At 42.8% G+C, this 24,101-nt stretch overlaps 4 protein-coding genes across 4 annotated transcripts; 2 read left to right on the forward strand and 2 right to left on the reverse strand.

The window, feature by feature from the left end:
• Positions 1-1,416: 1,416 nt before the first annotated feature.
• atad3 (ATPase family AAA domain containing 3) lies at positions 1,417-8,396 on the reverse strand. Its single transcript, XM_004544768.4, has 16 exons — positions 8,063-8,396; positions 7,453-7,529; positions 6,347-6,448; positions 6,176-6,235; positions 6,021-6,090; positions 5,759-5,924; positions 4,867-4,936; positions 3,898-4,053; positions 3,760-3,816; positions 3,553-3,678; positions 3,339-3,463; positions 3,174-3,225; positions 3,012-3,082; positions 2,730-2,897; positions 2,240-2,348; positions 1,417-2,139 (listed from the first exon to the last, which is right to left on the reverse strand). The coding sequence occupies exons 1-16, from the start codon at positions 8,256-8,258 to the stop codon at positions 1,747-1,749; spliced, it is 1,998 nt and encodes a 665-aa protein (XP_004544825.2). The 5' UTR covers positions 8,259-8,396; the 3' UTR covers positions 1,417-1,746.
• Positions 8,397-8,946: 550 nt separating this feature from the next.
• On the reverse strand, positions 8,947-12,203 carry mrpl20 (mitochondrial ribosomal protein L20). The gene is made up of 4 exons (XM_004544767.6): positions 11,964-12,203; positions 11,704-11,814; positions 10,081-10,158; positions 8,947-9,999 (listed from the first exon to the last, which is right to left on the reverse strand). Exons 1-4 carry the CDS (start codon positions 12,048-12,050, stop codon positions 9,826-9,828), a joined length of 450 nt encoding a protein of 149 aa, XP_004544824.1. The 5' UTR covers positions 12,051-12,203; the 3' UTR covers positions 8,947-9,825.
• A 189-nt stretch (positions 12,204-12,392) lies between these two features.
• Positions 12,393-16,743, forward strand: sdhb (succinate dehydrogenase complex, subunit B, iron sulfur (Ip)). The gene is made up of 8 exons (XM_004544766.6): positions 12,393-12,544; positions 13,142-13,275; positions 13,779-13,864; positions 14,231-14,367; positions 15,600-15,716; positions 15,813-15,914; positions 16,002-16,124; positions 16,232-16,743. Exons 1-8 carry the CDS (start codon positions 12,473-12,475, stop codon positions 16,310-16,312), a joined length of 852 nt encoding a protein of 283 aa, XP_004544823.1. The 5' UTR covers positions 12,393-12,472; the 3' UTR covers positions 16,313-16,743.
• Positions 16,744-18,166: 1,423 nt separating this feature from the next.
• On the forward strand, positions 18,167-24,035 carry mfap2 (microfibril associated protein 2). Its single transcript, XM_004544765.4, has 9 exons — positions 18,167-18,298; positions 19,887-19,948; positions 21,250-21,297; positions 21,684-21,710; positions 21,805-21,870; positions 21,982-22,023; positions 22,105-22,192; positions 22,836-22,909; positions 23,330-24,035. Exons 2-9 carry the CDS (start codon positions 19,918-19,920, stop codon positions 23,431-23,433), a joined length of 480 nt encoding a protein of 159 aa, XP_004544822.1. The 5' UTR covers positions 18,167-18,298; positions 19,887-19,917; the 3' UTR covers positions 23,434-24,035.
• Positions 24,036-24,101: the final 66 nt, after the last annotated feature.

Raw genomic sequence — 24,101 nt, forward strand, 5'->3', positions numbered from 1 at the left:
ATATTCAGCTGCATGCTGACCGTAACCATGATGACTGGTTACTGCCCGTGCTTCTGCGGGAGGTAACATCCACGCAGCCCACTGAACCTCAGCTCTTCTTCTATTACTGTTGGCTCTCTGTGGCTGTAATCCTGCTGCCACGGCGAACTCGTTTTTACCCCTCTGTAATTTTCTCCCTGTCGGGTAATGCGAGCTTCAAAAGCAGTGAGGGCGCCAATTTCTATTTGCGTCTATGTGCAAAACCGTGTAAGAATGTAGTTAATGTATTTTATAAACAGGCTTCTTATTTTAAGTTATCAGTTTGAAAAAATTTTACTGTGTGTGTGTTAACTCCTAACTCCTAATGTGTTAACTCCTAATTATTATTTTATTTATTTTTTTATCTCCAGGTGATCGTTTCCATCCATGGATGCCAAAATTCAGAAATATAAGGAACATGTTCAGGCGTCCACATCCTGAACCCTCGAAGGAATCCAGCGGGAGCATGGTGCAGATAGAGCCACAAGTTAATGGAAGCACTTGACATAAAACTGTAGTTCTGACTGAAATATAACAGAATGTAATAACAGTTGTAATAATGATATTTTAGCAGCCAGTAGAACCACCAGCATGTAAAAAAAAAAAAAAAAAACAACACACACACACACACTTCCTCAGGGAAATCTTGTAGAAGCAGATCTGCCATTTCTCAGCCTGTTTTCTCTGTTTCTGTGATATGGAAACATTTAAGGGGTTAAGAAGCCTTACTTATACACACATGTACTGTACACTGGTTGCCATACACTGCCTCTGCAACTGTCAGTGTTTTTCTGTGCTTGCTACTTACTAATAAAAATATAAATACATATATATAAAGCAGAGGTAAGGAGTCAGCTTGTGTGAGCTAAGCCCATTCTTAGGAGCTCAGGGCCACTTTTCTGGTCAACCAGGTCTTATGCAAGTAGCTCAAACAGCTCTCCCAGCATGATACTACAAAAGATTTAACCAGATGTTTGTTTGTTTTTTAAATCAGTCAAACATATCCCCATCTGTCTAAAACAACCTTCACTTTCCCTGTCAGGAATGCCAGATTGATTTCTTACTCATGCAAACCTGCACATCACGCTACATAAGAGGGTCCCATAAAATGTGACAGGGCATTTAATCATGCAGCCTTTTCCAAACCATGGACAGCTTCATGCCCTCGACTTTCCTTTGAATATGAAGCTTCAACGGGAACTCTGTTATTATAGTGAAATACTGAAATCCCAGATGGATTCCTATCTAACACAACTACCCACTCGTCTTATCATTGCCCTTCTATTCGTTATGCATTGTGTGGTTCTAAAGTCTCTGCCTTAAAGGTTGGAGGTGTCACAGTACGACTCTTTCTTAGCCTTTCAGACTTCTGGCTTCTGAGAGAAACACCACAAATCATCAATTGTAGTAACAATCTTTACTTTTTATGAAAACATGGATCAGTTTCATTGTTTCAACAGAGACACTTTAATTAGTACATTTATATAGTGTAATTACAGACACAGCGACTGGTTTCCATGTAAAGTAAATGTTTACATTGTGTACATGATGCATAAGACCGAAAGAGTCTCAGCCATCATTTGTATTTTGTAGTTAATTGGTTAACGCTAGAAACTCATCTTCTGTCGTAAAGACAATCCCAACAGGCCTTTAGATTGAAACTTTCTAGTCAAAGAGGCAGAAAGCTAAAATTTTCCTATCCAGGTAGCACCACTGGGAAAAATGAACTCAAACTGGAGTTCCATCTTTAGGAGGAGAGTCTTCTCTCATCTTGCCGTCAGTGGAGGCAGGAGGTTGACCTGAACTCTCTGCTGTGCTGTTGTGTCCAGCTCGGTCGGCACTTTGGCCCTCTGCCGAGAGGTTCATAGGTGCTTGCTTTTCATTAATCTCAAGGACAGGAGCGATCACCTCCTGGGCCTGAGGCGTCTCGCTGAGGGGCAGATTAAAACCCATTTTTCCTCCGCTGCTCGTCACCCCAGCTGGTGGGGGTGTAAGGCTCTTCGCCGCCTCCTCTCCTCGCAGCCAGTCCATCTTCTGAAGGTGCTGCTTGACGGCATCGTCGACCCGAGCGTCGATCATGGCCTCTGTCAGGACGCCGTCTTCAGAGGAATATGCTGCCGCCTGAAGGAAAACAACATTTTCATTTTGAAATTAAGATACACTCTCCAGTGGTATGACAAGGTTTCAGCTATGGAGGCAAAGATAATATGATGATTCGTACCTGCCAGGCCACACCCAGCTTGGAGATCTCTCGTCCAGACATGCCCTCTGTCCGCTTCGCTATCTCAGAGCACTTTTTCCCGTAGTCAAACTGCGCCAGCTTCAGCCTCCTGTAAACACAAAGCAGAATAAGACCATGAAAAGGCCATGAAGGAAATTTCCACTGTTACACAGTATAGTGTTCCTACACTGGTGGACATGCTAGAAACACCTCCAGTATAAGGCATCTTACTCTGAATCAGATGGCTCAACTGGCTCTTTTTAATGTGGAGGAGTAGCCGCTCTACTCGGATCCTCTCCGGAATGATCAAGCTCCTAACCCCAACTATAAGACAGCCACGCCACCCTTTGGAGGAAGATAATTTCTGCTGTTTGTAATAGGTGAGGTAACCTGACAGCTTCGTTTTCACGCTCTGTTCTCTCTCATCACCGACATGCTACTAGGAGACTTGTCTATTGCCACTTTAACAGCTCTATTCTTGTGTACTCACTGTCTCCCTCCAGTGGCCGGCTCCAGCACATATTTGTCAAAGTATAACCGCACCAGCCTCTCCCGCTCCTCAAGACCCGGCAGCGCAAAATTCACTATTTCATCTATACGGTCATTTATGGCCCAGTCAAACTGCTCCGGCTGGTTACTGGCCAGCACCAACATAAACCTGCATAAAAACACACACACAAAAACACAAGAGTCAAGCAGCTTAATAAAAGGTAGGAAGTAAATCACAGTGGTTAAGAAAGTTCAGTTGTAAACATGTGAAATAGATTCTTACTTGTTGCTCTGTTCTCCAGTGCGATATAAAAAGGCATTGAGAGTGGCTCTGAGGTCTTCACTGATTTTCTCCTATTGTAAAAACAAAATAAGGCAATGAACAGTTGCTTCTTTCTTATGTAACCGGCAGGTTTTTTGAGTGATGAAATAAACGCAGACTTACGGTGGCCCTCTTGCGGAGGAATGCGTCGGCTTCATCAACAAACAGCAGCAGCCTGTGATTGGAAACATGGCAGAAAGGACATGTTTTGCTACATCTGGTGCACTTCGTGATATTGGTGCAAATATAATAACAAATATGTTAGGTGACATATTTTGAGCATCATACCCGCGTCGACTCGTGTTGGCCCAATCAAACACTTTGTGCATGGCGGTGACACCATCGCGGCCCATTGGTGCTACATCACCACCGGTCATAATGGCGTAATCCATCCCAGAATGCACTGCCAGCTTCTACTCCACATACACAGAAATCCTCCAGTCAGACAAAGCACTGGTTTATATTTTTGGACACCTGAGCATGCTTTAGCTCTCTGGCGTACCTTAGCGAACAGCGTTTTGCCCGTCCCCGGAGGACCGTACATGAGGATGTTCCTGTACAGGCCGTTGTTCTGCCTTGTGTTTCTTGTTGCTATGGCAATGTCACGCACACGCTCCTCCAGGGAAGGCTAAGAGATGGGAAAGTGCTGTTATTTCAAGTTGAGACAAAACGGCAATGATTTGCACTTTTATACCACATGTCCACTTACACTGAGCACAACTCCCTCCAGGGCATCCTGAGGTTTACTCTTCAGCCGCTTGGTCGTCTAAATAATTTCAAAGCAGTTATAAGTACAACAAACTCTGCAGCTTAAAAATAGCAAAATTATGAATTCATCATTAGCTACCTTGACTGGATGCTTGACTGCCTCTGCGACAGTGAATCGGGAAGTTTCCCGGACTAGTGACGGCTTTCCGAGCCTGGCCTCGATGTAACGTCCGGCCACTGCTGTTGCATTTCGAGCTGAATACACTCCCACAGCCAAGAGGGTCAACCCTGCCACCTGGGGAAGAGAGGAAACCATTATAGATCAGGAGACTAAATTCACACTCCATTATGAGCAATGATAAGCAGAGCATTTTTTTTTTCCCAGAAGATAATATTTATAGTTGAGGTAACATCTGGGATATAAGATCTTCATAGTTATAGCCAAAAACAATTTGAAAAAATACCTTTAAGATAGAGTTTCTGAGAATGGAAGTGTTTGAAAACCCACAGGTGTCATAAAAGCAGTATTTGCTTTGATGTATATACAACGGAGTAAAAGGACACAGTCAATTGAAATGTTTAGCACATCTGTGAATGCATACATGTTGGGCCTTTTAATGCTGCGTTCCAGATTAAATTAGAAATCTGTATTTACGAGTTTCCAGTCAAAATCTTCATCTGGAATAACCCCTAAACTTGGATTTCCAACTCAGAAAGTTGGAGCAGCCCCATGAATGAGTTTACCACCAGAGATGTTGGCAGTGAACATAAACGGTAGTAAAACTGTAAAAGGTGTAACGTGTACTGCCACTGTTATGTATTCGGGGCATGGCATATAATTCACAGACCAGGCTCTATCCATGCACGTGCTGCAGCAGCATTTCAAAGCACACACACACAAAAAGGTATTGCTCTGTTTTGCCATCTTGCTAAGAAGCAAAACAAATCCTGTTTGTCTGACTTCGACAGAAACATTAATGTTTGATTTATGTTACTTGAACACAGCATAACTAACTGTGCTTTAGTGTACTCCTTAGGCATATTCATGTTTGTTTTCATTGGAATTTCAGTGACAAATTCTCCCTTGAATGGGAGCAGAGTGTCTCACCGTGGCAGTCACTTTGTCCCAGTCTGACACAAAGGCCCTGAATCCTTCTCCAAACACAGCACCTGCAGTCCTGAAAGCAAACACGTGTTAACTGTGAGCACGCCTTTAAGAGTCTGTCACAGTGCCCATGTTGACACTGTTAAACATTTACTGAACTTAAGCTGTTTTCATGCATGAACTCCAGAAAATGGAGGAAAATTTGCTTCTCTCACAATCAGCACACAGCAGGACAAAGTCAGCATCAGTGAAATTTGCGCTACTGTAAATACTCTGTTTGGTTTGGATGAGGGTGCTACTCGAGTAGAGCGTGCAGGAAGCAGGAACGTTGACTGTATAAAAGACAGACGCAGCTTCTAACTTTGAAAAAGACATTAAATCTGCATTCTTTTAACAGCCAGCAGGTTGCAAAGGGATTTCCAGCTGTACTGAAGTTTTGCGATCGATCGATAGATAGATATAAAAAATAAATAAATACATTTACTCAGGTTATCAAGGTTACGCACAATGTCCTTGTTTTAAAAACAAAAAACAAAGATGGCGACCGGGTCTTCTGAGTCAAACAGATAAGTCGATCTTTTATACAGTCTGCAGATGTGATACAGGCGGCCGCACGCTAGCAGTGAATTCATTTAAACTCCTTTCACATAAGTACAATTGGACTTTACACACACAAGCTGACATATTAAAGACAATTTAATGCCCAATCCAGCCGTGTCAGACATTTGTGTGCTCGCGTACAGCTCAGTCGAGTAAATTCTATAAAAGCTCAGGGCTGCAGCTCAGGTGCGAAAATGCATTTACAAGAAACTGCATTAAAAAACAATTATTATCATTCATGACCTTAAAAACCAGCGATACACCATTATAAACAGCTCAGAGCAAAACAATTTACTTTATGGACTCCAGAACGGTCTGTCGGTGTTCTGCAGCCTTCAGGCGGATCTGCTCTCGGATTATATCGGCGTTTTCCCTCTCAACTTTGGCTCGAGCTTTGGACTCTGCCTCAATACGAAGCAGCTCATTCTTGTGTCTCAGCTCCATCTCGTGCTCTATGGTCGCTAAACAACAAAGAGGAAAAAACAAAAACATAAACCTCAGCTCATCGTGTCAAACATTTAAAAGCATCCCATCAATAACCGCGCTCGTTTCTTTACCTTTCCTCATGGCCTCCTGCTTCTGTACAGACTCCTCCTGTTTGCGAAGGCTCTCTTCATTCATGGCTTGCTGTTAATTAAACAAGCACAAGACATTTAGTACTGTATCCCACTTCACAGCACGTTACAGCTGGAGTTGGAGGTTAACAACTCACCTGTTGCCTCAGTTGGTCCTCATATCGCTGCCTGGCCAGCTTGTCTTGGTATTGAGCTCGCTGATGGGACACAACCACAAAAACACAATTTGGTACAATTCACTGCTGTAATACTCACAGTGCTCTTCCCTCTAAAGAAAAAGAAAAGAAGCTCATGTTTTCCCCTCTTACAGCTTGATGCTGCTTGCTCTCCTCATTGAGAGTTTTCCTCCTCTCTTCAGCTTGGATGCGTATCTGGTCGCCTTTGAGCTGTTCGACTGCTGCTTCATATTCCTAAAGCGTGAGGTGAGAGCACAACTGGGTCATTGGAGAACAGCGACAATTCATCGCAGCACAGAACACAGATGCCATCAAAGTCCTCGAGTATCAAAGGAGCAAGAATACCTACTTAAATAGAGCACGGCTGTTATAACGCCCAATCAGATGACTTCAGATCCAGTTCGAGACTACTCTTCTAGTCATCACATTGAAACATCTCATCTTTATGGTCTCACCTGCTATCTCTGATGCCTGCTCTGTGCTGGTCTCCCTGCCTTATTCCACCTATACATACTCAGGAAGGTCATTACAGTGGTGCTTACTCATCTTTGTAAATATCTGAGTCAAGTTCTTATACAGTACTGTGTAAAAGTCTTAAGCCAACATCACACAGTTCTTTGTATTTTGCTAGGAAAAGTGCAGTACGGTAATTCACTGTAACATGCAAACATACAGAGTGTGTGCATGCTATGGCACAGCCTCCATCATGTTATATATTCACTGTTGTTAATCTCTCCTGACCTTCTCCATACCCATTGACTCATGCTGTAATATGCCAAGCTTTCAGCTAATAGCTCTTTAGGAATCACCTCAACGATGCAAACAATAAATACCATTTAATGCATGTAAGCTGTGAGTAACTTCAAATTAGTTATTTGGCAAGTTGTACAAGGACTGATTTTAAAATGAGTGAAAAAGCAGCCTCTGACAGAGCTTTGGAAAGCCCGGAGAACTTTTGATAAAGACCACTTCTGAAAAATACGGCTACTGCGGCTTCATCTAATGCAGGTCTATAATACCTAGGAATTATCAAGCTGATAGAAACGGACTGATGTACCCGGTGTCCTGCTGCAGATGCAGAGTGATCCACTGCTCTGCTTTTATTTTTATTAACAGATTTTCTTTTTCATTTTTTTACTTGTGTGACTTATCTTCTGGTTGTGTTGCTTCTTGGTTTAACATTTGTGTGATGAACACATTTTTTTGAAGTACATAGTGAGTAAAGGTATTCACTGTACCTTCATCTTACTCTGGTGTTCCAGCTGAGTGGTATTCTCCTGCATTCGAGCAAGCTCCAGAGCTTCTTTGGCATGTCCTACACACACGCACACACACACACACAGATGAAGATGCATGTAGTTGCTTCAAAGCGTTATGTTTGTGAGGCCTGCTGTCTTTGCTGATCCCTGTGACTGACTGTATCCACCTTTGAGTCTTAACTACCAAACAACAGCCCTGAATGAATGAATGAATGAAATCATTATCAATAATCAAATAATAGTATGTGTTGCATCGTTGCACACGTGTGTGTGTGTTAGAGGGTGAGGTCTGGATGTTCTGAGCCGGACTGCAACGTCCGTGACCTTTGAACTCTGTTCTCTCTCTGGATGAAGGTAGATGCAGCTCAGTTCCGTAAGCCTAACTTCACGTGAGTTAAACCTTTAGTATTTATACCGGTGCTGGATGTCGGTGAGGGCCTCTTCAGCTACACTGAGGCGACCACCACCATCACCGTGAGCCAGAGAGCAGCAGATGCTGGTGCAGCTCTGCTCTCCAACAGCAGCCGTGTTTGTATAATCTGTACACACCTCCTCTAAGGAGACCCACCCGAAGCCCTTGAATACTTACGGGACATGTCGAGCTCCTTAGCCGCCTGAGCAGCCCGCTCCAGCCCGGTGGGATCGAAGTTGCTCCATTTGTCCTTGGGTTTATCTCCACCGCCGCTGGAGCCCCCGGCCGGCGGAGGTGGCGGCGGTGGAGGCTGTGCCGGTAAACCGGGAGGCACCTCCGGCTGTCCCTTGTTCAGGCCGAACAGCCACGACATTTCGCCGAGAACAAATAAAGCACCGTTAAACCGGTTCTGTTGGACAGAGGATAGCAGCCGCAGGTCTGTCACTACGCTTCCTCCACACGCGTGTCACGCCGAAAGCTTCTGCGCATGCGCACCAAACAGCTCAAGGTTTAGCTGAATAATCGCAGCCAGGATTGGCTCAGAACAAGTACTTCTCCTTCTGATTGGCGCTCAACGTAGTAGTCCTCAGCAGAGGTCATTGACGTAGCCCCGCCCACACTTGATACGGTAGCCCCGAAGGATCATAAAGCATACAATTCACTCGAAAGGACGTTTACCCCGGTTTCATCAGGCTGTTTCTGTTTTTGAAAGTCATTGAAGTGTCAGAGGATTGTTTCCAGGTTTTCTATATCAAATCTATTTTTGATTTACTTAAACTTCAAATCTAAAAATTTAAAGCAAACACTCTGCACTGAAAACAATCTCCTCACTTCAGTTTTAACCTTCTGTTTTCCAACAACTTCATGCTCCAGAGCAAGAGTGGGCAATTTATGTTCCCAAGGGGCTACATGAGAAGCTGCTGTGCAGGCCCACACCAATAAGTTGTAAGAAGATAAAATAAATATTGAGCAGAACCGAGTTCAGCTTATTGTTGATCAGGACAAAAGTAAATAAAATCCTTAAAATAAAAAAATCTGACGAAAGACAGCAAACCAGAATATATATCAAAAATGTTTAATGAGCTAAACATTTAGAGGACAACCGACCCACAAAAGGTGGTAAAACACATATTTACACAGAAACAAAAAAAGGCCAACCTTAAAAAACAAACAAAAAGAAAAACTTTCAGTCATAACTCAAGGTTGCATATGATAAACAGGTTTATGGAAATGATAACAAGACCATGTGTGAAGACACTGGAGGTAATCAGGAGGTGACACCACATGTTGGCAACACATTCCTGTTTTAGGAAGTTTAAGTTTACCTCCTGCCAGGGATTCTGTGCAGCCATTGATAAATACCAGTGAAAGTTGGATTTACGGGTTTTATACATGAAGTTCGTATGAAGAACACAATCAGAGATACTGATCTCGAAGTTCAGGAGTCAAAATACTGCACACATAATGATCTGTGCTGCTGTAGGCAAGTTTACTTCAGGAATGATACACTGTTGGTACTATTTTAAAAATCTCTCCAAAAATCATTTCTACGAGAGACCAGTGGAAAGCTCGTTAACATGAGACTCCTTATTGACTTGTTCAAATATAAAGCCAACAAGAAGCACAGGACCAGCAGAAGTGTCACAAAACCGATTACTTTTTGATCGGCCTGTAAAATTCCTGTTTTTCCCCAAACAGACAACCTGTGTTACAGCTCGAATTCAAGCCGGATCTCTGATCGAGCGATCATGAATCACCACACACAAATGCAATTCTTTAAACGAATCATACAAGAAACACATTTTGATGAAATCCTAAAATGAGGTGTCTGTGTCAGTTCAATTTTTTTTTTTTTTTTTTTTTTAAATAAACGCTGTTCTTTAACCCCCCCCCCGCCCCCCCAAAAAAACAATCATTTATCCATAACTGTGGCAAGTCCTTTACTGCAGCATAACTACACGGGAGAGCACACCAGAAGGCTCTTTGCCATCACCCAGTGCTGCCCTGAAGCCTTCTTGTTGCCGAGCCCTTGCCAGTTTTGCAAGTGAGAGGAACGACCGAGGCTCTGTAACGGCCAGATCACTGATGACGCGACGGTTGAGCTGGACGCTGCTCTATATGGTGAGAAAAAGGAAGAGTGAGCCAACAGAATTTTTAAAAATACATGAGCTGCAAAACTATCTAGTAAAGCCAACCTTAGTCAGATTGTGCATGAGGGCGGGATATTTCATGCCGTGCTCTCGTGTTGCTGCAGCAATCCGTGAGATCCAGAGCTGATGAATCAAGGGGACAACACACAGGATCAATTATACTGAAGCAAACTGATTTCTAATCTTACACACACACACACCAATCAGCTGCAATATTAAATCCAAAGAGAGGAAGTGAACAACATCCTGTTATACTGCAAAGTTCTGCTGGGAAGTGCACAGCAGTGGCCTCACCCAGCCAGAGAACACCCCCCAACACACTACAAAAATTGCTCAGGAACAGCTCGATGATCAGGACAAAGAGCCCAAAGTGCTGACCTGACTTCAAATTCTCCCAATTTAATCAAAATAAGTCAGCAGCATGGAGCAGAACTGAGGTTTTAGAATAGAATAGAATAGAATGACTTTATTGTCATTATACAGATGTACAATGAGATACATGGGGGGGGGGGGGGGGGGTGCACGGTTTCTGCAGCACTATATGCATATGAGCAGTATTTACAGGAAAAAATATAAAGTGTACAAAAATACAATCTGGTAAAAAAAATAAATAGTGTTATGTATATACAGTTTGGGTTATTGCACAGTGGTGGTTTATCCTTGAAATGGGGGGTGGAACTGTGTTTATCAGTGTATGTGTGGACATGGAAGGAGTGCTTCCAAGTTGTTCACACCAAATTCTGACCCTACCATCCAAATGTCATGGCAGAATTCAAGATGCATCAGACCAGGTGTTTTTGATCTTCTGCAGTGAAATTTTGCTGAACCTGTGCAAATTATAGTCTCAGTTTCTTGCTCTTAGTGGACAGGACCCCCTGTGGTCGTCTTCATTTAGATATCCTCTAACCCTTAATTGTAATGCGAGGTGATTTTAGTTAATCTCGCCTTCCTATCACCTCAGGCGAAGGACTTTCACACAGAGAACTGCCGCTCACTGCATTGTTTCCTCTTGGGTTTTTTTGGACCCTTTTCTGTAAACCCTAGAGATGGTTGTGTTGGAAAATCCCAGCAGCTCAACTGAAATATTCAGACCAGCCTGTCTGGCACAAAACGCCACAACATGTTTAAAGTCACTGAAATCACCCTCCTTCATCCATTCTGATGTTCAGTGTGAACCTGAGCTGGTCATCTTCACCATGTCAAGACACCTGAATGTACTGGTTTGCTGTCAAGTGATCGGCTTACTAATATTTTGCGTTAACAAGCTGTTGAACAGGTGTCCCTAATGAAGTGGCCTGTTAGTAATGTAGACACTGCTGCGGAACTAGCCCAAAGCTTTATTTTCTATTTAATTATTATATAGCGGACTAATGGAGTGAAAATATCAAGAATTTGATTAAACCGACCAAAAAATAAAGAAAATATAACCAGTTATCTAAACAACATGCTTTAATTTAGACATCTTGTGGTGCACCTGATTTATCTTGGGGATCCTTTAGGTGGTCATGACGCCAGTCAGGAATCATTTGATAAGCAAAAAGCAATCATTAGTGTTTGTTTTAAATATATTTGCACCCAGAATCTGCTGAAAAGTCTATTACTTAGACTACGATTGCTACTATCAGGAAAAAATCCAAATGCCATGCAGTAATATTTGGGTCTTCTTACCGTCCTCATGTTGCGCTTCTTAAGTTTCCGAGCTTTGGTGGCGTACACGAACGCCCTCCTGACAGCCAGCACGGCCAGGCTGTAGCAGCGGTTCTTCCTGCCTCTGAAGTGCTGTTGGAAGAAATGACAGAGACGTGACAACAACACTTGTTACAAGTCTTTAACACGACGAGGATGCAATAAACAAAACACCACAGCTTCTACAAACATCATGAATGAGCTCTAGCAGCTATCACTCCAGGAAATAGCAATAGACGTACCCGTGCATGCTTGAGGACCTCCTGGACCTTCCAGTATCTGTCGGGTCCTCGGCTTCTGATCCAACAAGACAGCGTCAAAAACACCATTTCAGTCCCCCCGTCACCTCACCGCAGTGTCCACTTTCAAACGAATAAACACGTAATAAGTGACCTCCAACCAAGCACTCTCGGTGTTATGAGAGCTCAATAACTCCGCACGCCGTACGTCGACAAACCGAGGCGCATTCTGGGTACGTTCAATTTAAAATTCTGTCAGAGGCGGCGCGCGGGCTAATTTAACACAAACAACTTCATCAATTGCACCAGACGGCTACGGTTCACAAAACAAAAACAAAACAAAAGTCTGAAAATAAGATGTCAAACATTAGATTACAGATCCGTAAAAATACACACTTTCTAAAGGACGTGTTTGCGTCAGTGCGAAACACGTCGGTGTACAAAGCAAACGCACCCACTGAGTTGAATGCTGGGCTAGCGAGCTGCGGAGGTCAAAGGAGAGACCATTCAAAATGTCGGTCGCCAGTTTTACGTCCTTGACTCGGTGCGGTGTTTTGGCATTCCGCTCTCCCGCAGGACTCTTGGTATGTTGACGGTTATTATGGAAAAGTAAATAGTTTCATCGTGAACCGCTGCTGTCATCAGCCGGCCCGGTGTCAGCGTTTAGACCGGTTACAGCTCTCTACGTGAGGGTTCCGTCTATGTTCTGAAGTCCGGGTTACATAGTGTAGTTGTTAGCTAAACTTAAGTTAATTATGGTTCGGCTGGTTAACGCTAAATGTGTTGGAATGTATGTCTAACACTAAAAGTAAATAATAATAGAGCTTTGTGCAGAAAAATATATTAAAAAAGATAATCCGAAAAAAATGATGGCATTATTCTATTGCAATGAAGTTTGTGTTTTATGAAACCATGTCTGACAGCTATTAATACAGGATATTTATTGGTATTGATTAAAGGTTATTTAGACAACGCTAAATTTAGTGATTGGAGCAGGTACTTCATCCTGGTCATGATTGAAGAGGACTTCGGGCGATCGTGGCTCAAGAGTTGGGAGTTCGCCTTGTAATCGGAAGTTTGCCGGTTCGAGCCCCGGCTTGGACAGTCTGTGTGTGTGTGTGTGTTTGTTTGTTTGAAATTATTATTATATTTGATTTCTCGCCTGTCTTCCCTGTGATCAGGCGGTACGGTATGCACAGACAGCAGCAGCTCCAGCAGGGCAGCCCAGGGTAAAGAAGTTCCAGGTGTACAGATGGGATCCAGAAACTCCAGGGGACAAACCCCGAATGCAGACCTATGAGATTGACCTCAACACGTGAGTGTCATAGATTTGGACATCTGGCATCCAGGCAGAGCAATTTCCTGTCATTGATTAGAGAAAGTTTTATTAAAACCCAACAGTCCAGCAGCTTTCCATTTTAGCCCAGATATCCCAGCAGAGTCTTCATTTTTCACAGGTTAGGATGTTTGTTGGTTAGGATGTTGCTGAGAATATATTCGGGTCTAAACAAAGGGCATTGTTAATGGCCTAACTAATGCTTTCTGGTGGCTTCAGTAACAGTAACAGGTGGCCCTGACAGCCGGGCATATTTTCAGTCCTCTTCCTTCACCTGTTCTCTAATCAGCTTTATTAAACTCTCTCAGCTCATGTTTGTCAGCGTGACACTGCTCAATGCTGAGTAATGCTGCTCAGCCGTATGATCTGTCTGGGTTTCAGCTGATCAAGTAAACACATCAGACAAGCTGCTTTGACAATTTCATGTTACAGATTTTTTTTTTTTTTAACTTACTGTGTTTTTGTTTGTTTTTTTCATCCAGCTGTGGCCCAATGGTTCTCGATGTGCTCATTAAGATCAAGAATGAGATTGACCCCACTCTGACATTTCGTCGCTCCTGCAGAGAAGGTCAGTAACACAGGGGCTGGAGTTGCACCTTTAAAAGGGGTTTACAGAGTCTAGAGCACCTGAGTCAAAGCTTTTATACTCTTGAAGACTGACAAAGCCCATCTTTAAGAAGCCCATCTTTTCAGCTCAAAGTAAGAAGTGCAAAACCCCCCAAAAAACATTAACGGTAAAAACGAAATACAGTATGAAAAGCAGAGACAGCATTGTCATTGTTTTTATTACTCAGTTTCACTGTTTGGTTGACGAGCAACAACACCACAAGCAAGAGTTGCACACAGACCGGTTGTACCACATCTGTTGTTGTCCTCAAAAGTTAAATGTCAATAATAAATGTTGTTATTATAATTTTTATTCTGCTTTAACCAGGTATTTGTGGGTCCTGTGCGATGAACATCAATGGAGGAAACACACTCGCCTGCCTCAACAAGATCGACTCCAGCCTCAGCAAGCCGACTAAGATTTACCCTCTGCCACACATGTACGTCGTCAAGGACCTGGTACCTGTAAGTCAGCTTCACCGAACATCTGTGAACATCTGGAACGAAGCATTTACTTCACAGTCCTCTTTTATAAGCTAGCACAGCCATCACATTATCACACACAAGTGCTAAGAGTTTAAAGTCATTAACAGCTGGTTGCTTTTTTTATTTTGCATGTGCAAAATTTAGTGTTGCAATAACAAATGTTACACTGTTTTGTTTTTAACAGTGAAAAAACACATTAGCATTCATGAACACCGTTACATTTTTCTTTATTCGTTTTATTTCCAACCTTTTTTAAGCCAGATCTAATGAATCAGATGCGTGGATGTCTTTTTAGGAGTGTTGGTGCTGTAGATTATGTGATGCGGATGTTCCTGATTCTTAATTTTCTAGATGATTAAACAGGAGAAGGAGAAATCAATCAGACTGTTCTAAAAATCAGAAACACTCAAGAGATTAATAAAGGGGCTGAATTTGCATTGTCTGACATTCCGTCTTTCTTGTTAACACCTTCCCAACACAGAGAGGAGGAGGGATGGAGAGGGGTGGTTCTTGTTTGTCGGGTGGCTGGATGAATGTAAAACCCTGCTGTTAACCAGCGACGTGCACAAATAAAATCTGAATAATTTGTTTAACCAACTAGTGTTTCTGCCGCCAGCTAGCAAGGACAGCAATGCTTAATTGTGTGGTCGACTAATCCTGGGCATCCCTTTTTAATGATCAGTAGACCCGACTGTTAAATGTTGCTTTGAACTGATTGGGTGTGAAGAAGCTACTGCTCACTGCTTCTCTGTGGAAGCTAAAAGCCAGCAAAATGTAAATTGAGGCAGATTTTGTTTAATAATAGCAGATCAGTTTGGGGGGTTTTTTAGGGTTTTTTTAGCATTTGAACGTAAGGCTGCTTGATTACAGCAATAAATCATAATTGCACATTCATATTGTTTAAGATCTTCAATGATTATTAAAGATGATAGACTTAGAAAAAGTTTAAATAAATAGGAAAATAAAAATTAGGCTGATAATAAACGTTTTATTGGTCTTATCTTGCTATAATAGTCACTGGAAGCCAAAATTATAATTACAATAAAATGTGAGTGATTCGCACACATACTTCCACACGTGGATTGGAGGAGCCTGAGATCGATCAGCTGATCCATTTGATTGGTAGTCGACCACCTCTATCATCTGAGCCGCAGCCACCTGAGTAGACAGTTCAGTTTGGTGGATTCATTAGTGTAGCAATGTGTTTGCAGGACATGAGTAACTTCTACGCCCAGTACAAGTCCATCGAACCCTACCTGAAGAAGAAGGATGAGTCCAAGGAAGGGAAGGAACAGTACCTGCAGTCTGTGGAGGACCGGGAGAAGCTGGTACATTTGTCTTTGTTTGTTTTTTCACTGTCCCATAACATTCAGGCTTCCAGCACATTAAGGAAACATATCTTTACTTGCTTCTCTCCCATGTAGGACGGGCTGTATGAGTGTATTCTGTGCGCCTGTTGCAGCACCAGCTGCCCAAGTTACTGGTGGAACGGAGACAAATACCTCGGGCCTGCTGTGCTCATGCAGGTGTGTGTTTGAGCACTTTAATATGCAGGATGGTCTGTTATAGTCTGAATCAGCAAGGCTGTGTAGTAAACCTTTGTCGTGTTTCAGGCGTACCGCTGGATGATTGACTCACGAGACGAGTACACAGAAGAACGGTTGTCCAAGCTGCAGGATCCTTTCTCGCTCTACCGTTGCCACACCATCATGAACTGCACCAAGACCTGTCCCAAGGTAAGCTCTCTGCACTGCTGACACTTCAGGTACATCTGAGCAGCTTCGTACAGAGTCTACTCAGATGTGTGAATAAGCTTTTGTGTTTTCTGTGCTCTTCCTGTCAGGGCCTGAACCCAGGAAAAGCTATCGCTGAGATCAAGAAGATGATGGCCACATACAAGAAGAAGACAGCAGCTGCTGTCTGAAACCTCATTTATCCTCTGGATCTTCTTATCCCTCCATGACTAAGTTATATAATGATCAAAAAATGCTTCTTCAGGTCTGTTGGGCCAGTGCACCATGTATCACCACCACCACCACGACATCCTGCAGTCAGCTGTAGCAGAAGTGTGTGTGTGTGTGGTTGGAGAACTTGGTGTGACATAAACACACATGTACAGTATGAAGGAGAGAGAGCGTCTGAGTCTTACATGTACCATAAAATAGGTGTTTATCTCCAACTCTACTGTGTGTTTGTGTACTTGATGCTGCAGAGTAAAATCCAGGCATTTCTTTGTGTGTCTTTTAGCTCGTTGCTTTTCATGTTAGCAGCTGGTTCACAGGCACGTTCCCTCAGATCTTCCAGCAAACTGACATCAGTCTTTGTTTTGATGGAAATAAATAAGTTTAAATTCTGGTTGCGGTCTTTCACTTGTGATTATTTCTCCTGTCATCCTACTACGTTGACTCGGTGTCCTCTGGGTGTCACTGTTGAGCAGAGCCAAATGAGTTGAACCATCTGAAGCATTTCAAAGCTTTTTCAACCAGCAATAAAACTCTTATTGTATGTTGACTGTAATTAAAGGGGAACTAAAATCCTGCTTTATGTTGTAAAATGGAGTTTGTCATCTGTACAGCAGACTAATCTCTGGAGGACTCAATGCAGAGCTTTGCTTTCAGTGCTGTGGGTATGTACAGAGACAGAAAACGCTATCGCTGCCCACAAACCTCATTTTAAAATTAATTTTGGCATAAACTGGAGTTTATTTACACAAGAAAGGAGTTCAGCTTTATAAAGTGCAAATTCATACAATGTGATATTAGAGTGAAACCCCAACAAGCCTCTGGCAGCCATCTGGAAGAGACCAGCTGTGGGATGATGGGACAGAGAAGAAACAAACTGTGGGAGAGAGAAGAAGAAAAAAAGTGGAGTAGAGTGCATCATGGGAAGTCTGCCAGCAGCCTGAGCCTATCGCAGCAGCAGGGTCCCCTGATCGAGCCCTGACTTTACCAAAAAGCTTAAAATCTAAAAATTTAGAGGGGGTCTGTCTCCCAAAACCAAGCTGGGAGCTGATTTCACAGAAGAATGACCTTAAAGCTGAAGGCTCTGCCACAATTAAGCCTGCAGTCTGGGAGCGATCTACGAGGTCTTTAAGATGTGATGAGGCCTGATTATTTAAAAACTTTCTATGTGTACAGAATTTAACAAGGACCCACATGCAGTTGTATTGTATAAAGGAAAACATGGCTGGTATTTATATGTGCTGACATTATATACAAGACATCAATGCCAGGAAAAAAGGACCAAAAAACTGGTGTGACTCAACCCTGATATGTTAGGAGTGTTATACTGTACATTTGTGTGCGCTCACATGTGTGTTAAACATTGCCAAAGGTTCAAGGTAATAAACAATTAGTTGCTCTGGGTGAAAATTTTTTTTGTACTTTTGTCACTTGTTTTATCAGTGAAAGGGGGACATCACAGACTGTGAGCACAGAAGCCCCACCCACCCGCTGTCCAGACCTTCTGTTTGCACAGGCCAGCCAATCAGAAGAAAGCCATCTAAAAATAATATGGGAAGATAGCTAAAAGTCTTGTTTCAAGCAGTAGATGAACTACATGAAAGGGCTGCACCAGTGCCCATATTAAGAAAAATGAGGATTATTTTTAGAAATGTAAATCATGCTAAACTATCCTGGAAGCACAAGAATAAAACACGGAGCTGGAAATTAGCACTACGGATCATGTGAACTTACCCTTCGATTTCATACTTTCATAGAGTTTATAGCTTCCACTTCTGCATAGCTCTTCACTGACAGGGTTGTTGCTGGTCGTTGCTGGAGGCCGGGGCTGGACTGGACGGGGAGGAGACTGCAGATGCGGGGTGGTACAATGTGGCGCTGGAAGTCCTCCTGCACTCACAGGACGCATGAGAGCGGCAGAAAGTCGGAGCGAATTGAGTCAAAGTTGGGTAAGATCTCTGAAAAAAGTCGCATGACTGGTTTAGTTTGACTTTCTTGTTTCTTTTTTATTATTACTATTACTAAATGCAAGTATGAAATGAGTTATAGACTTTACCTGATCTAAACTGCATTTATGCTGAAGGTTATGGAGGAGGGAAAAAAAATCAGGAGACATTTTTTGTGCACAGACTTCATGCAGTGCGGTGAGTCTTAAAAGGACTTCAAAGCATTCCTGGCGCTTATCAGTCTGCTTAATGCAAACCAAAAATAGCCGAGGATATTCTGGGTGTATATTAATGGCTGTTGAGAATTGACATGTGGTCCTGTGTTTTCACTGGAGAGAAGAAGAGGGAGGAGGAGGAGGGACTGCAGCGATGGCACTGGTGAGAGGGTGAAAACTAAACCCTCTCTCCAGCCTCTCTGTCATTGAGTAGGGGGAAATTGAGCTGCTTCCAGAGAATAGGGGTCGATGAGGACATATGCAGAAATGATTCATTAGTGTTCCCTTTTTTAACTATAAAAAACCAAATAGTGCAAAAATGGATGACAGCAGAGCATCTCCTGATTGTGGGGGTTTTTGTGTATGTGTGTGTGCGTGTGTGGGGGGGGGGGGGGGGGGGGGGGGGGGTAATGGCTCCCAGATGTGTGATGTGAAAACATATGGTTTCCCAAAGCCACTGTGATGCACACCAAGAACTCTGTGTGTGTGTGTGTGTGTGTGTGTGTGTGTGTGTGTGTGTGTGTGTGTGTTTTAGTGTCACACAAAGATGCACAAATTGGCATGCATGCACAACTTGTGCAAAAAGTGTTTTACTCACAGATTTTGTGTCCAAATGTGACCTAGAAAATCTGCATTTAGTTACACACACACACAAACACACACAAACAAAGGGGAGGGAGAAAAGAAAAGAGTGGGTTTTGTGTATGTACCACACAATCAGGTTTAGTGCATGAAGTGGCCCACAGTGCAGCAGCAGCTGTGGAGGAGGAGCGTTCATACTTTCCACAAAGTGGAAAAGTACTTTAGTCAGTGTAAGGTAATGAGTTTTACTGTATGTAACAGTGTGACTTCATGAATGTCACTGATGGATTCAGAGTGTTTTTTTATTTTTTAAAAAAGCTCTGTTGCTTGGTCGGGTAAAGAAGAAAGAAAAGGGGGGAAAGGAGGAGGGGCTGGTAGGAAATGACCAGTGAGAGCGACAGAAGGGAAATGAAGGATGAGGAGGCATAAAGAGGGAGGTATGAAGAAAACCCAGAGAGAAAGAGAGTGGGGTGGGGTCGAGGGGTCCTCTGTTTCTTTTCCTGGAATGCGGACTGTGTGCTGCTGCGAGGAAAAGCTGTAAAACAGAAAGTTTGTTCTGAGGAAGACGTGCCACATTCTTGCTGCCACAGTTCCCCGGTGGAGGAGGTGGTGGTGTTGGTCACAGTGGGGATGATGGCTTAAGGGGGGCAGAAGTATGGGGGGGTGGAAAGGTGACGGAGGACGGGGGAAAGAGAAGAGACGAGTTTTCAGGAGACCAAAGCAGTGTCCAGCACTGAGCACTTTATCCCCCTCATGTTGTTTTGTCTTGATTAATACTCTCATTTTCCCTCCAGTGTTAAAGTCAGTCTACCTCCCAGAGCGACCATGAGAGTCCTCCTGCTACTCTGCATGCCAGGTAACTGCACCACAGGCCTCTACCAGCTGAAACAGCTTCAAAAAACAAATCGGTTCTCTGTAACACCAAAGGCTCAATACTAAATGTTTGGACATTTTGGTATAATAGATTTATTTGCTTTCTTGCTTCAAGTTAGGTAAGGAAACGGATACCATTCTGATGTCTGTATCATGCATAAAAAGCTCCTCGATCAACAACTTAAATAAGATTAAATGACAGATAAATAGTTCAGTCTAAAGGTAACAACAAAGCCCTGCCAACATTTAAAAAAATGTCAAACTACTCGTTTATTTATTCCTTTATTCATTTCATGTTCAGACCTCAACAACAAAACAGCCCCAACAGCACCTGTTATCACCGTTGTCCAGTTTAGTCCCACACACTCCTTGCTCTCGACCAAAAATGCCGAAAACCTCCCGAAACTTTTCAAATTTTAACAGAAAATTGCTGCCCACTGTAAAAAACAAAGATCACTATTCCTATTCACTATTCACTATGTTCACTATTCCTCGAATAGCAACAAAATTTAGTCAAACTGAGAAAAAGCTGCAAAGATAACACATGTATGCTGCTCTGAATAATAGTGAGATACAGCAGCACAAAGTCTCACTTGGCATTTTTTAAGTACACCTGTTCCATTGCTTGAACCCAAATACTTAATCATCCAATCAAATGGATCTAGGCGTGTAGTCATGACCAAGACGACCTGCTGAAGTTGAAACCGAGCATCAGAATGAGAAAGATAGGTGAACGTGCCATGGCTGAAGCTGAGACTAGAGTTCTCACAGACTCACCAAAATTAGCCAAGAGAAGATCGGAAAACGCTGCCTGGTGTGATGAGTCTCGATTTCTACTGTGTTATTCAGGTTAGGGTCAGAATTTGGCATAACCAACATGAACGCAAAGAATCCATGGATCCTTGTTCAGGCTCCTGGTAGTGGTGTAATGGTGTTATTCTTCTCAGTGTTCACTCACTAATGGTTAGGCTTAAGCAGAAAGGCTTCCTGCCCAAACCCCTCACGCCATGTGCGGTCTTTCTCCCCACGTTCCCGAGCTTGATGGGATTGTGACTTGTCATTTGCAATAATGGTCCTGCAGTAGTGCTAGCTAGAGCTTGAAGATGTAAAAACCACATAATTATCAGGTGCGAACGTTTCATACTTCATAGCTGCCTTATTAAAGGAGATGAGTGTGATCTTAAAAGACTTAGGAAACACCAGTGATAGAGCTGTTTGTGTTTCACCGACTGCACTTCTCTCATCATTCTTTGTGATTCCTCTCTTTGTCTACGATGTCAACAGTTGTGCTGTTCAGCCAGCCCCAGTACCAGGATCCATATATCTTTAACGGTAAGTTAATTAAGGGAATATTGGCCTACATTGTTCCTGCTCAGCATCGGTTTACATCAGCGCTCTCCACATCTGTTCTCAATTCCTCGTTATCCTCTGCTGTATCACCCACCCTCGAGGAGTTCGCCCTCCCCCTCTCTCTGTCTTTCTCCTGATTCATATGTTTGTCATTCGCATAGCAACTGAACTGTAGTGTAAATAGCACTTTGACCAGTCTGCATCTTATTATTTTTAAACATCTTGCATATGAAGTCATGATTACTGACTCACAAGCTTGTGAACTCGTGCAGGTGGTTCACGTTATATGGTGCAGCACTTTCTGTGGGGTTTTTTTTTAAACTAACAGTTGATCTCATGAAACATTTTTCTCTCTTGCTTGTTTTAAGAATTCCAAGAGTATGAGTACACCACAGGTGAGACATTTACTTTTCTTTTTTTCAGTTTCCTCATTTTCTAAATGTTATGCCAAGTGTATAAGTGGGAAAATGTTTCTCTCCTCTTATTTAGACCCTCCTCGTGGAGGCTATCAGCAGCAGGTTCAGCTCAACCCCGTGATCCGTCCTGGAAAATCAGGTACGTCTGCTTAGCTCTCCTCCCATCGGTCACAGATTTACTCCCAGTGCTGTCACGATTGAATGAATGAATGCAAATTGCCGCATGTCTCATACTATTTGAAAAAAACAGATCCCGAATTCCTGACAGAGCCCACGGAGCCTGGACCTCTCGGTAAGTGATTCAGAGAGACGAGAACAGAAAGCCAGTTGTTTTACGTAGAGTGGAGAAAAGATTCTGTTGTTTGATTCCCAGATTGCAGAGAGGAGCAGTACCTCTGCACCCGACTCTACTCAGTTCACAAGCCATGCAAGCAGTGTCTCAACAGCCTCTGTTTCTACAGGTAAGTGCTTTTAAAGGAGCACAATAGCAACAGAAAGCAGTGATTACGAGTAATACTGCATGGCTTCATTTCGTCTTGATGAATGGATATTTACCTCACGTGCACTGTGCTAGTTTTGGTCTGTTATTCTAATGTAAATATCACTGAAGCACAGTTAATTCTGATGTTAACAATGTGCTGGAACTATAGTGCATTTATGCAGATCCAAAACAAAAGGAATGAGGTTTTATACGATGCAGATGTCTCAAGGTGTCTAACAAAAAGGCAACCAGGAGCCAAACTGCTCTCCAAGAACTCACCGGATAAAGATTGTACAGCCTGTTCTCAGCAATCATTTCAAAGACTCCATTATTCAAACAGGACTAAATAGTGTACTTGTTGGGAACAATATCCAGCCGTGGATCAACCCTTATTTAGTTCTTATGAGTTCGTATGTGGTGCTGACTCAAAATAAACTTCAGCAGTAATGAGGAAACACCATGAAGTGCAGTGTCTCACTAAATAGGCAACAGTGGATTTGATTCAGTATAGATCGGCTATAGACTGTTGCCTGTAGATGCAGTTGTGACTGATAAGACCGACATGATGACTGTGAGCTGCTCCTGGCTCCGCACGTGTGACCTCTGCATGTGTTTTTGTTCAGTTTGCGGCGGGTGTACGTCGTCAACAAGGAGGTCTGCATGAGGACTGTGTGCGCACACGAGGAGCTGCTCAGAGGTGGGATTCGCGTAACCTGTGTTCATGCATTTACTCCTTGATATTTTATGTACTAATTTAAAAGGGGCAGTGCATATTAATTAACACAAGCACTTAAACCCATCCTGTAAATATTCCAGGTTTGCCAGGCTAATTTTCATCTTGCAGGTTAATAAATTAATGAATAAAACCAAATCTTCAAAGGCATATAAATAAATATAAATATAAATGAAAGAGAAACACGTGTAAAGTATACACAAATTCTAAAGTGATGGTATAAATTTGGCTTGTTATCCAAAATGTTCTACAAGCCTGCTTATAGAAAATAACTTTCTAATGATTTTAATTGTCTGTGTTGGACAATAGCTCATATGAGAAAGAATCATGAGATTGATTTTAACGGACTTTTCCGTGTGTGTGTGTGTGCTTGTGTGTGTTTAGCGGACCTGTGTCGCGATCAGTTTTCTCGCTGTGGAGTGGCGGCGCTGAGTGGCCAGTGTGCATCATTAGGAGGAAGCTGTGGGAAGAGCTGCGGAAGCTGCTGATGATCAGGGACACCACCCACCCAGATACTGCCGCTTTTTCACCTCCCTCATCACGTTGTCTTACTTTGCCCTCCTCCCTCTCTCCTCTCCCTCTGTACACCCCCGCTACCCCTGTGCGAAAAGCACTTCTGCATTTCAGCATGTTTCTCTTCGTCTAAAATGTTCCACATGTGTGTTTGCTCACTAGATCCTGTGTGTAAGGATACGTATAATCCAAAGGACGTTGATGACTGTATAAATCACTGGTGCTATAAAACTTCTAGAGGTGCACATAAAGCCACAGAACATCCTCGATTTTTATTTTTTAATTTTTTGCATATCGTATCACATTAATCTTCTCGTGTTTACTGGTACGTTACTGTATTTGTGTTGAAAAGCAGTCATTGTCATGATTAGCTCATCAATGGTGGCCGCAGTGCACTGACATCAGACAAAACTAATCGATATCCAGCCGCCAGCTGTCTCGCTATCCAAGATCATGAGATATGTGATGAAACAGGTAATGAGGAGTGACCTCACAAATGACCTCTGTACTACTGCTTTGTAAAACTGTCACTATAGAGACTGAGAAAAAAAATAAACTTTGTTTTGTTTTTTTACTACAGCTGATCAGCTCATTGACTCAGGTGTGATTCCCGGCTGCAGCTCAGCGTATTGAAGCGTATTAA

This window comes from Maylandia zebra, linkage group LG5 (genome assembly GCF_041146795.1).
Source record: "Maylandia zebra isolate NMK-2024a linkage group LG5, Mzebra_GT3a, whole genome shotgun sequence".
In the NCBI taxonomy this organism is placed as follows: domain Eukaryota; kingdom Metazoa; phylum Chordata; class Actinopteri; order Cichliformes; family Cichlidae; genus Maylandia; species Maylandia zebra.

Coding starts and splice junctions, on each gene's coding strand:
- atad3 (XM_004544768.4), bottom strand. CDS start 8,258: ATGTCGTGGCTGTTCGGCCTGAACAAGGGACAGCCGGAGGTGCCTCCC. Junction 7,530..8,062: donor TAAGGAGCTCGACATGTCCC/GTAAGTATTCAA, acceptor GCGTGTGTGTAG/GACATGCCAAAGAAGCTCTG. Junction 2,140..2,239: donor AGCTGGGTGTGGCCTGGCAG/GTACGAATCATC, acceptor GTTTTCCTTCAG/GCGGCAGCATATTCCTCTGA.
- mrpl20 (XM_004544767.6), bottom strand. CDS start 12,050: ATGGTGTTTTTGACGCTGTCTTGTTGGATCAGAAGCCGAGGACCCGAC. Junction 10,159..11,703: donor AGAAGCGCAACATGAGGACG/GTAAGAAGACCC, acceptor TTGATTCATCAG/CTCTGGATCTCACGGATTGC. Junction 10,000..10,080: donor TCATGCACAATCTGACTAAG/GTTGGCTTTACT, acceptor CTCACCATATAG/AGCAGCGTCCAGCTCAACCG.
- sdhb (XM_004544766.6), top strand. CDS start 12,473: ATGTCGGTCGCCAGTTTTACGTCCTTGACTCGGTGCGGTGTTTTGGCA. Junction 12,545..13,141: donor GCTCTCCCGCAGGACTCTTG/GTATGTTGACGG, acceptor CCCTGTGATCAG/GCGGTACGGTATGCACAGAC. Junction 15,717..15,812: donor TGGAGGACCGGGAGAAGCTG/GTACATTTGTCT, acceptor TCTCCCATGTAG/GACGGGCTGTATGAGTGTAT.
- mfap2 (XM_004544765.4), top strand. CDS start 19,918: ATGAGAGTCCTCCTGCTACTCTGCATGCCAG. Junction 19,949..21,249: donor CCTGCTACTCTGCATGCCAG/GTAACTGCACCA, acceptor CGATGTCAACAG/TTGTGCTGTTCAGCCAGCCC. Junction 22,193..22,835: donor AACAGCCTCTGTTTCTACAG/GTAAGTGCTTTT, acceptor GTTTTTGTTCAG/TTTGCGGCGGGTGTACGTCG.